Here is a 12,831-nt window from a genome sequence, read left to right as displayed (position 1 = left end):
TTTTTTAAAAACCCATTTCCCTTCTATAAGAGAATGATAGTGAATCGACTTTACAAACGACTCCAACCTTGAATATATTGCATTTAATCGAAAAGGTTATCCCTTAAGCAAATTTATCGACACAGATACCCGATTCCTGTCAAAACTATCGACATTATCTTCATATAATACCTGATATAGGATTTTGAACTCTATTCATCATGCCGTTGGATATAATTCAGTCTTTAAATGGATGTCTTTTTTTTCACTAAACGGACAAAACCTTAATGTTCGCCGTCAACATGGCTTTTTAAATTTCTTTCGGTTTTTTTTTTCGGTTGGGGTCGTTTCTAATGTTTTTAGGACTTCTGGAGTTTAGAAAAAAAACTTTTGAATAGAGAATTCTTAACGAAGTCCTTCGTTTGTTAAAACATATCTGATTCTTTGTATGTATATTAAAAATTTTGTTCTTTTTTTAAAATCCTCGTTATACTACCTCCTTATGTTAATAAATTGAATTAAGTACTGTCCGGTTATAAATTTAAATTATATATGTAGAGTATGATTTCATAATGAATTCCTATCTACGGTTGTGTCATATTGGGAGTCAGTTTATAACGTCATATCTAAAACCAATAAAGAAGTCGGACCCGCATCTTGTTATTGAATTAATATTTGAACAGACGGACATACAGATGTAGAAAATATAATTTTTCATATCGTCCAGTATGGAAATGTTTGTTTAAAGAAATCAATTAACACTAGGTATATATTTATTATAACATGATACATGATAAAATGTACGATTAATATTTGTAAAGGATAGTGTGCGAACGAATTACTTACTTAATTTCTTACTTAACGGCTTTTTATTAAACTATACAAGTAACGTAGCTTGCGTATTATGACGCATACATTAAAATTTATAGGTAAATTGTTTCACTTGTGCATAACGTTCCCGTCTGTAGGAAGATGAACAGTTTTTAGTTCAACAAAACAAACGCTCCATATAATTGTGAATTGTATTATCACAATATATTAAAATATTTGTGCTGAATATTTGTGGGCTGCGCATCGGTGCGTTTACCTGTTTTTTTTTTTCGACGCACGCTAGAAAGAGACGGCTGTCTGGGGGCTAGAATTGTATAGAATGCGTTTCGACAATGCGTTACCTAAATACGTACGAAAGCGGCCAAGACTGAAGGCGACGCTACTGACAATGCACGACTGACTATCTGGTTATAGAACCCGTCTATTTTAAAAAGTCCTTGAATCTTAAATATTATTTGTGTTCAAGCGACTCTTTAAGTCGTCCGGGTTATCATCGTAGCATGGCCGGCGAGGCAGCCATGCGCCGCGCATTCCTAATTCTTCACCAATCCCGACCAACTTCACGCCAGTTGCGTCCCGATCTTCGTCAGGGACGGACCTATGTCTGAACGAATAACTAAACTATCGTACAATACAACAATTAAACGTTCCGAAGTGATTTGATATAAAATAAAAAAAATATATAATAACAGACGGACACTTCCACCCGAACAATGAGAACTTTAATAGTGATGTAAAAAGTTTTATAAAATAAGATGACCGAAAGTTTGTGTTGGGATAAAAAGTTACGGTTCGAATGCATCCAGTAACGAATATTGTTAATGTGATGTGGTAATAGTGATGTATCGATGGGATCACAGTGTAGACGATACCGTGTAGATAGTTTTGTGTACTGTGATATAAATTATGTGCGATCCTGTAGATGATTGCTATATTTGTGTGATATTAGTGTATTAGTTACCAAAGAGTCCTCATGATCTTATACATAAGTCTGTGTTTCATACTTGTAGTTTTAGGTGAGTTCATATTTGGATATATTTTTGAAACATTCGTCTAGATTCGTCTGAGGTCGAGATTTTGTATCGCCAACGTTCCATTTCTACATCGAATCATATCGATATATTTACATATTGACGCATATCGATATTTTTCATTTGCAACAAATTTAACGTCCTGAAATTATATTTGATACGATAAAATCTCTATGTAGTTGAATTTAAAACCGTTATTTTCAACTTACAACGTCTGAAAGCACGGTAATGATTCAAACATATAAATAAAACATGTCAATTAGCAGACCGTTAATATATTTTTATGTAACTCATATTCTATTTCCATAATCTTGAGTCATATATTTTATTTGAGAAGAGAATTCCATTTCCTATGTAGTTAAATTTCACAAAGTAGGTTATATTCAGAAGTCTTAACTGCAAATAGGGAAGCTCCCAACTTTCGTTTCCTTAAAAAATATTTCAAATAAATGTCTTTACGTCCCAACAAAATTTTTGTTATTATATTTAAAAAAAAAAATACGTGGCAGAATACTTCAGTCCAAATACCGTTATGGAGTAAAAAAATATATTAATATTCTCTCATTCGAGATTGCGTAAGATATGCAAATAGCTTGATCATTTAGAAGATAGATCGCTTTATTACTTGAAATTAATTAAGCTTTCAATGATTACCATATTTCGTATACAAATTAAATACTTACATTTTTATCTCTCTTGATATAAAACCGTATACCTATTTGATGTATTTACACACATACAACATATATCTTGTATATCGAATTGGGTTAATTTAAGAATACAATAACTAAATCATACTGACTGCGGCGTCCCGATGATTCGGTGTAGTTTTTTTTTTTTTTTTTAGAAAGTGGACAGCAAACCGAGGCAAACGAAATTATGAGAACGTGATCGGATCGCACGATTCTCTTCCTTGAATCGTCTTTTTATGAGTTATATAGGTCGAGTCTATACATTATATATGTATGCTTAAGTATAGAATAAAAAACATAATTTAGGGTTTAAAATGGTTATGTAATTAATAAAGGAAGGGTTAGTATCACTATTTATACAGGGTGTCCTAAATTCGTAATGAAGCTTGGGGTACGTGGGCCCTCGATGAGCTAGCAGCAATTTTGAAAATTCGCTTAATTAATTCCCATCTATTACACGTTAAATATCTTCAGTGAAATGCGAATTTTGTGAACAATTTCGTTTTATCTGTCCGTTACCGAGCCGCCGGTGGATTTTGTTAATGCTTTAAATTATGCTCTTAACACTTACCCCTTCGTGATGTTTTATAATTTTGTTAACGCGATATATAAAGTTATATTAGTACTTTTAGAATAGATATCGTTTATTTAAAATATAATTAATTAAAATAAATTCACTATATGTATAGAATATACCTATATATTTTGGTGTTATTTTTATCATTATACAACTTTTAATTTGTAAATTTTTTATACCTCTCACTTATAACTTTATATTGAACACTCCTAACGCATTCGAAAGTTGTTTTTATAGGGGGTCCTCAATTAGAACACTCAGTTATACAAAAAATGGCGGCCTCATAGCGCCATCTGTTATCCAGTAGGGGAAGTGTATGTTTATATTCTATATTATATTTGGTATGAAGCTATTGGCGTCACAAGTTTCCGAACTTTTGATCGCCCTGAAGCTAACACCTGAATATTTAATGGCCCACCGAAATATTTTTGGTAGTAAAAATATTACTCATTGTGTGGGCCGGAACCGATGTTGGATATGTTAACATAAAACTTAACCATGAATCCCGGCTTTTCTCGGTAACACTATAAAACTCCGTCGTTAGAGCCGTAAAAAGTGTCAAAACAAACGGACAGAACGTGCCCATAGATTGTTAAGTGTCAGATAGATTTATTCAGAATAAATTTTAATTACGCCTTATTAAATCAAGTATTTTGATAATAATGAAGAATATTGTTAAATGTGCAATGTTATCTGAGGCCAAATAGACATTTAAGAACTATTTACATAGTTATATATATAGCATTGTCATGTAAATCAGTTTGTATACGGATGTACAGATTGTAATCACCAAATCCAATACACAGAGGAAATATAAATCTTAAGAAAACCGCGAGTTTATTTATGTATAGGGAATAGTTTTAAAGAAGCTATAAATTTTTATCCGTCACTAAACAATACTTAACGATGTTTTAAACTATCGACACGTGTTAACCCGTTGTAAATGTTGCCGGTTAAAATTAACTGTAAGGCTGGTTGCACACTATAATATTTAGTAGCTATTGTCATTCATGAGAGTTACGTATAGTAATTAAAATAAGAGTTTTGTTTTTCATCACAATATCGATTAAATTTGATTTGAGATATAATTATGTTTATTTAAAATAGTAGAAAAATACCACAAACATTTTATTTTTAATAAAATTCATACATTTTTTGTAAACATTGACTTACAATATCTTAACAAAGTCCGTGCCTCTTATTTCGTTCAACTGTTAATTTATTTATCTCCGAAACCATTAACATCTAAATGTTTAAAATCTTGCTTCCATTCAGAGCATTAATTATACATAAAATGTCACTTCTGACCGTTTATTATACCACCACTTAGCGAACGGAGACACGTTACCGAAATAGTTCACCGCGTAATAACGGATGAGACTTAAAATGTTACCCTTCAAATATAATGTATACGTTTTTTTACCGAATGTTACGTAACAAGAAAAAATGCTCAAGTGCTTATAGTTATTAAATTTATTCAAGGGAAAATTAATTATCTTTTCCCTGAGCAGAATTCTATTAAGCAAAATACCCACTGAGGAACCGGAGAAAAACAAACTTGAAAATCACTTGTGTATCTTTGACTTAAGGAGAGAGTTAATCATATCATAATGGGAAAAATCTTAACCGTCGTATTTAAAGGCTGAAACTTGCTTACATCCGTTTCATTTGTAAAGTTTAGACGAATCCAATTTTTAATTAAATATATTTTACCTTTTATTTTTACTTTAGAATTCTGTTTAATTACTATAATAACATTTAATGAAACTACATAATAATTTCTATTATAATTCTGATGGCTTAAAATCAGATAAAGGTGCACGTAATGTCTATGCATCATATAAAAAGCTAGCTGATTTGGAATACAATACTTTTAAGAATGCGAGGTTATAATATATAATTACGATTATCCGCTTATCTTAAATTACATTGTACATTTCTAGAAATTGGCTTTGTTGGTGTCCAAGAACAAAACAAACGCCTCATCGTCATTTCCGTGTATTAAATATGAAGTATTTGTTGGTTCTAGTTACCTACCAGATACCCACAGTGTCATATATGTAGCTTTTTAGGAGTATTTCAAAACTATTGCAGCAAATTTCTACAATTCTAGGTCCGAAAAAGTTAGCAAATAATGTATGGGTAGTTCTCAGTGAGGGAAATAGACTACAAATACTTTATGAGGCTAAGGTTACAGAGTTGTGCTGAACTGTTGTTTCGTTGGAACCTGTTTTAACTTTAACAATAGTTAGTTTTTATCTCAAACATACGTAGGTTTTGTTGATGTTCAAGAGATTATTAAAGTTGCATGGTTTATCCAATATTTTATGGAATTATCATAGGGCTCCTTGTGACGTCATATTTGTATTACGGAATCGTTTGATTATTATATACGTGAAGGGAAATCGTTTATATATATATGTATATATATATAAACGAATTGAATGTTTGATTCTGCTTGTATTGTACTCCTGGAGGTTTATATTTCGCGACTCGTGAATTATATATAGTTATGACCCACAGTTTCTTTTTGACCGTGTTTTATTCGATAGGAACGGAATTGTATAGACATTTGCAAATTTGTAGTAGCCGCAAGCCGACCGATTATCCGATTGAGGATGTCCTTTGAAACAAAGCTACCAACTAACAAAACCTAAAACCTAAGTCAAGACGGGCATTTCTCAAAATTTGTGACATTCAATTCTATTAGCGAGATATTGAATCAGGGATCCTGTTAAAACCTCTTGTGCTACACAATTTCCTTAGACAGGAAAGGGTGGGAAAAAAACTTTGAACCAATTAAAGAAATCAATTGATGTCTGCGCCTAATTGAAGTGTTCCCGGGCAAATGGTGCGGGCAGGGCGCTGTAAGAAACGCAAATTTATATAAGAATTTTGATCGCGTGCTGTGATTTTTATTTTATAATTTGTAGGTTTTTTCCGATAGTATTGTGAACTTAAGGGTAATTGTAAAATCTATGAACTTTCTTGATGGAGGTGATCTGTTATAAATATTAAATATATAGTATATCATCATATAAATAACTGTAAGTAAAACAATATTAACTAATTTCATATCCATCAAGTAGCTCGAAACACTAAAATATTAAAATAGCACAGATAATTTATTGTATTCGAATTTTAAATTTATTGATAATATTAATAAAATTTTTGTTCTATTTTCATGATATTTCGTAACAGAAAAAATGTTACGACAAAAAGATAGCTGTAAAGAATTCCTCAAACAGTATTACTGCGGTCGTAATTTTCAGCGATTTCTTTTGATTGATTCATCGTGACTCAATGTCGAATGCGCAAGCGCATAGCGACTGAATCACGCACACTAACCGGTTTCCGACCGCTTTGTTTGATAGATAATTTTCATAAAATCAATTTTTTTTTAATATATTTTTTTATATTAATTATATTATATACCGAAAGCCTGGAACTAATTTTAGAATAACAATACCAGATCATCATGATCTGATAGCACATAGGGATGTATCCTATCTTTATCGCTGCATTACCATATAGATAATAAATATGTATAATAGTTTTTATTCACTAGTGACGGACTCTATTTTTTCTGTATTTATAGATAGTGATCGTTATTTAAATATCACATTTCATGAACATTGAAAAGAATATAGTCTAAAATATTTCATATATATGTTTCTATTTGTTCAGTTTTCTGTGACAATTTCATTACTTTATTGAAGTTACACAACAATATAACGTTACTTTGATTCGGAGACAACGAAAATAATAAAGTACCAAAATGTATTTTCATGAGTAAATAATTGAATTCCTTCTGTAACTGAAACACCGTATACTTATCTCTGAAATACAAAGAATGGTACAAGAGCTAACATTCCGATGTTGGCCCCTTTTTAATATAGTCTATAATTAGTTGGAAGTAAAATCCAGTCTTAGATTTGTATTCCGTAATTAATGTCTCGTTGTTTAGTAATGTTATTTAATAAAGCATATTAGACATGAAATTAATATTAATGTTATGTAATTATTTATGTAATTCTCACAGAAATTTAAAACATTTACACAAACTTATTGTTTTGATGTGTGTTTATATAATCAAAGGGCAACTTGTCAAAGTAATAAGTTGTGTCCCAAATTAAAACGGACTTATAATAAAATTCTTTGACTTATATCTGCTTATATGATAAGTTAATAAAATTTAGGAAGGGTTAAACCCGAGGGTCTAAAGATCATCTGTGATCCCCTGGGCTTTCGGGCAGTATACTATCGCAAAACTATCCGTTTGTGTTTAATTGAGGGATAAAGAATATTTAATGTTAAAGTAAATAGCATATACGGTCTGCGAAGGTTATATTAAGGTGTGTTCGTACTGAAAATGTATTTTAATTAAAACGATGATTATTTTAGCAGAATGTATCTCTGTTCTTTATAATTCTCCATAAAAAATATTTATTGTCAAATAATTGTCAATGTTAATATGGCACTGATATTATTGTGTTTATACAGAAATTATTTTCCAAAACACAGGTTCAAGGTTGCTTAGTCCTGATAAGTACGTGTCCAATATGTAATATATTATATTTGCGTAAGAATATTATTTAACAAAAAATATTTCTCTCAAATCCAAAAGAAATGTAAGTAAGGTCATTTAAAATAATCTATGCAACATTGCGTTAATATTTTTTCAGAAGCACATAAATTTATATATATATAAATTTAAAGACGGACCCGTAAGCGTCCCGCTTGATAGACTTATATATCAATTGTTTGTAAAAAACATAAAAGAAATTTCATTGTGATACAAAACAATAACTCAATTAAATGAAGCTTATAATAGCGTTAAGTGTAAATAATTTTGTTTTCCAAAAACCTAATTAATATATTGAATGCGAGTGATGATTGAAAATCTTAAGCCTTACCTCAAGTTACGATCGCCACGCCACAAACGGGGCGTTTGGAGTTTTTTGTTTATAAATTTCCAATTATACTAACACATGTGTGAGATTTATGAACGACACACGCGGATCTCTCCGTATGTATTCTGACGTAGCAATTTTGGAAATAATAGTACTGTTGAGTTTTGGTTCATTTTAAGCAGGAATATTCATAATTTTTTTCTTCATTAAGTAATAAAATTTACTTGATTATTATAATAATAGTAAGTACATTAAATGCTTTTAAACAAAGTCTTTCAATAAAAATTTCTTTGAATTTTTAACGCCCTTAATTAAGGCAAAGAAATACTAGTAATAAAAAATGAACTCTAAAAAAAACAAAATATTCTGTTTCTTTATAACAATAACACGCGAAGCACCAAACTCATTTGGACTGTAATTACATACATTTGAGTTGAAATTTGATTGACCTTTGAACGTGACTAATGCGTTAAGGTTGTGGTCTTATTGCGGGCGGAAATTGAGTTTTAATGTAGAAAAAACTCACTTCATTTGTTCTCACTAATTTATACCTATAAATAAAATTGCAGTGTTCTTTTTGACTTATCGTCTAGTCGCTATAATTATCGGGTATCCCATATAATTAATGTGGTATATTATAAATGTTTGTTTGTCTGTCAATTCCACGTCAGCTTCGGAATAGAGTAAGCAGCGGACTAGAGCTTGTCTTTCATAAATACATCATGAAACATACGTAAGTAACACTGTTCAACTGGCAGTGTTTCTAACTACATTGAAAGCTAAAACAATAAAGCATGCAATATCTCAGTCGAGTTTCGTACCGTAGCCTTAAGACAGAAGTAGGTCGTTCAACAAAGCCCCGCTTATATATTCCGTATATCAAGTAACGAAATAATATTGAACCGGCGTTAGTAACAATGCTTGCGAGACGAACCTGATGAATCGCGGACATTACAAACACCATGTTTCGTATTTATAACCTGTTCAATTAATTGTTGGAATTTTTATCGCGATGTAACCACCAGGTTGTGGACTTGTATATAATAGGTACGTCTTGAACGTTGTCGGACTTTGTAACTTATAAGTTATATTGCGATATTTGATGGATATTATATATATGTTTGTTTGTTCCAGCCGATCCTCTCCCCGGGAAGCACGTGCCGTTGGAGAGCTATGAAAGCGAGCTGGAAAGAGAACATGCCTTGCCTACGTCCGTACCGAACGCTGACATACTCAAGACTAACAGCAATCCTACCTACCACAAGCCGAGGTAAGCTCAGCGTCTAACTCATCAATAGCGTGATTGGTCGAAATTTAAAATTTCCATTCATCTGATTGGTTATATCTTGATAAACCGTCACTTCTAACGTCTCGAATGCATCACAAGTGTCAAAGTTATTTATTATAAATTAATTTATTATAATCCATTGTTATTTGAATTAACGAATTATAAAGCACAGCGAGAGATTCTTAATCAAAGATTAAACTGTATGAAGAGCTTGAACTTTTTAAGGGCCCTTCAAACTTAAATATTGACAGGAGGAGTGTTTGCAGGTAAACTTTCGGATATAAAAAAAGTTTCGTAATAATTTCACTGTTGAGTTTATTAAATATCAATTAACTTTTATACACTACAGTACAGTTTTATTAGTTTTTAATAATTTATAACGCCGTCTCAACGATCTCAACGATCTCAACTATCATCTCGCCTTAACCCGTTACTTGGCGTATCTTTAATCGGTATTTTATCTTAAGTTTTAGATGTCCGATAAATGCTTCTTAAAGATTTCTCTTAACCTTGATAAAGTAAAAAAAAACTATATAGTTGTGATTTTATTTTATGTTATGTATGTGTGTGTACGTGTGTACGTATGTGTGTGTGTATGTGTGTGTTTCTTTAATTATATTTTATAACCTAGATCAGATAATTATATCTTTAAAATTAATAAGATTAGTTGAAACACAAAGTTTCACTATAATGATAGTTCTTAAGAAAATAATCTGAATCGTGTCTGAAATATATTTTGATATTTCTCAAAAAATACTAAATTCTTATAACTTTTAATAAGCAATTTTTATTATTTTCACTGCTACGTTAGGTCGAGCATATTTTACTTATATGAATGATATCTGAAGTCAATAACAATAATATATATAGAGCCATAGATTTTGTTGCAAATTGAAATACATTCCTTGTACTGTAAAGAATTTATAATAACGTTTCCTATAACAATCTACGTATGTAAATATGAACTTTATTGTTATAGAACTAAAGGCTGTTTCACCTTCTACAGAACCAAGCCTGCGTAGGCTGTAACCCGCGTTATGGGTTTAAAGTTTCTATGGATTTGATAAATCTCGAACTTTATATAAGAGTATGAACGATTTAAATAGAGATTTAATTTCAAATTTTATGTTCGAAATTTATTAATAAATTAAATTAACATCTAATAAATCGTGTTCAAATTTAACATTTAACATTTGAACATTAAAAATTCTTCGAGACTAGCTATGTCTAACTGTACATATCGTTTACACACACACATTGACAACTGCTGTACCCATATTGATTCTGTACTAACGTTGGTCTGATTGTAATGAAAACTTTTTGTATAAACACTTACAAAATGAAGACATCAAATTTATAATATATATATATATGAAATAATGTGTACATTATATTAAAAAATAAATGGCACAGAAAAGAATATATACATATAATATATATTATTCAAATCCTCGTAGTCGTTTAAGGCTCAGTCATCTCACCATCAGTCTGTGTTTCTATCAATCACAAAGTTTTGAAGCATTGATAACAACCCGCTGGATTATATTAAAAATGAACTTTGGGAAGACCGGCGAGTGCTCCCTCATCTGTCTTGACTATCGAATTTTATCTCGAATGTATGAAATATGGGAAATATATAATGTTTTTATATATCAAAGTCACCAGCCACATATATGTACTATTTAGGTACCTATATTTGATTTATTTAAAACACTTAAAGGTATGCTTGTATATATTATCTATGTATATGTACTCTTTGATATTCGATGTTAATAGCAAAATAGCAGTTGACGGGTGATAGGGACCACCGCATATATTATTATGTAAAAAATTTTAAATTTTTAAGCTATTAATAGTTTTTGTTATTAAATATCTCCTTCGTTTATTTGTCCAGTCGTTGAAACTAACATCTGTATTGATAAATCGTCTATCCATATAAAATTTTAAACCTGGATATATTTAATATTTACAGGTGTGACAAAAAGAATGTCTCAGAAAACTAGTCTTTATTGTATTAAAGATAACTTTATTTTCTAAGCGCGGCTACAGCCACGGGTTAAGAAATTAAATGAGTTATGTATTTAAGGAAAATTATATATATATTTATATATATACATATAACACTCTACTTAAAACTTATTAATAACATTATGCGTCTTTAATAAATATGTTTGTTGGTTATATTTTCTTAGATTTTTTATATATTTTGAGTATACAACCAATAACTAATTTAAATACCGAGTAATAGGTATAATTGTTTTAAAATATCGTGTTCTGTGTTTAAAAAAAATACATTTCAAGTATCGTCATAGATATTGAAGGCTTTAAAGTGAATTGAAACGTCCTTGGAGTTTAAACATCGGTCATTTACATTCAAAATTTTTTTTATTACTTAATAATAGGATAAAAGAATACACAGATTATATAAAAATGTAATATTATCAAATCGCTTAAGTGTAACTTTGACTGTTTCTATGGTTAGCGAATTACGAGTTTAAATCACGGCGAACGGTTGAGTCACGAAATGACTTGAATAAAAGTGAATTCTCTACCGTGACTGTTGCTGGTGCTTTGCAAATTTGATGGCTCTTCCCATCACGACGGACTGCTCGTGGCTGCTGCTCGTTCTATTGCTTAATTAAAAAAACAACTAGAATGAGTGCATCACAGATTACGTGAACACTATTTAAGTTAGAATTAACTTGGAACTTAGTCTTTATTATTTCGTTGAAGTTTGTTTCGTACTTTGAACGATGAGAGATTATTTTTCTTCTTGTTAATCGATATTAGATAACTGGATGAGTTTTGTACGAATATCATTAGTTGTGTATATTTCGGTTACTATTAAAAAAATGGATTAAATTTTTCGATATACATACAATCTTTTTTAGGTTCGTTCGTAATCAATCCTAGAAACCTAACGTAAACCGTATATAATCTTTCTATGTATAAATGGTTAAAATAAACTGCAGGCTATATACTCATATAAATACTCTTTTATATCATAATACATCAATGCTAAATTTAATATTTTGACATAGACTTTTTTTTTTGTTAAATTCGTTCCGTTCAGAAGAGGCAGAGACCAAAGCCCATACAGCCATGTCTACAACACACAGACAATATTATTTTAAATTGTGTCACTGTCAATAATAAAGACACTTTCTTATTTAGTATTTCTATAAGAAACTTAACAATCGCATGTATTCAAAGATGTCAATTTAGTTCAGTAAATATTTGACACGTATTTTTTTAAAGAATTATATTTAGAAGGAAACGATAAGGATAAACCTAGTCTGGAAATAGATTTTATATATAGGAAATGTGTCTAACTAAATGGGTGAATGAAATTAAAAATATTTGATTACCAGAAGAATTATAATTTAAAAATATACTACATATTTATAATAATTACTGATGATTGTAATCCCTTTTTTTATCTCATATTAATTCACATTAACGGATATTTATATAATTCCATATAATTGTTAAACATTATGATTCATTTATTCATAATCAC

At 30.2% G+C, this 12,831-nt stretch overlaps 1 protein-coding gene across 3 annotated transcripts in view; it reads left to right on the top strand.

Annotated features, from left to right (window-relative positions):
• Window positions 1–12,831, top strand: part of LOC116775879 (uncharacterized) — a 282,405-nt gene that overhangs the window by 262,095 nt on the left and 7,479 nt on the right. For 2 of the 3 annotated variants that reach the window (XM_032668891.2, XM_032668890.2), the window contains exon 3: window positions 9,158–9,293. In XM_032668891.2, the coding sequence (XP_032524782.2) occupies window positions 9,158–9,293 (136 nt within the window). Of the gene's footprint in view, window positions 1–1,369; window positions 1,827–9,157; window positions 9,294–12,831 lie in introns of those variants that run through there. The other variant, XM_032668892.2, reaches the window with a different exon arrangement.

The sequence above is a fragment of the Danaus plexippus genome, chromosome 24 (assembly GCF_018135715.1).
Source record: "Danaus plexippus chromosome 24, MEX_DaPlex, whole genome shotgun sequence".
NCBI lineage: Eukaryota > Metazoa > Arthropoda > Insecta > Lepidoptera > Nymphalidae > Danaus > Danaus plexippus.
Note: the sequence above shows the minus strand (reverse complement) of the source record. Positions and strands in the feature narration are given on the sequence as shown.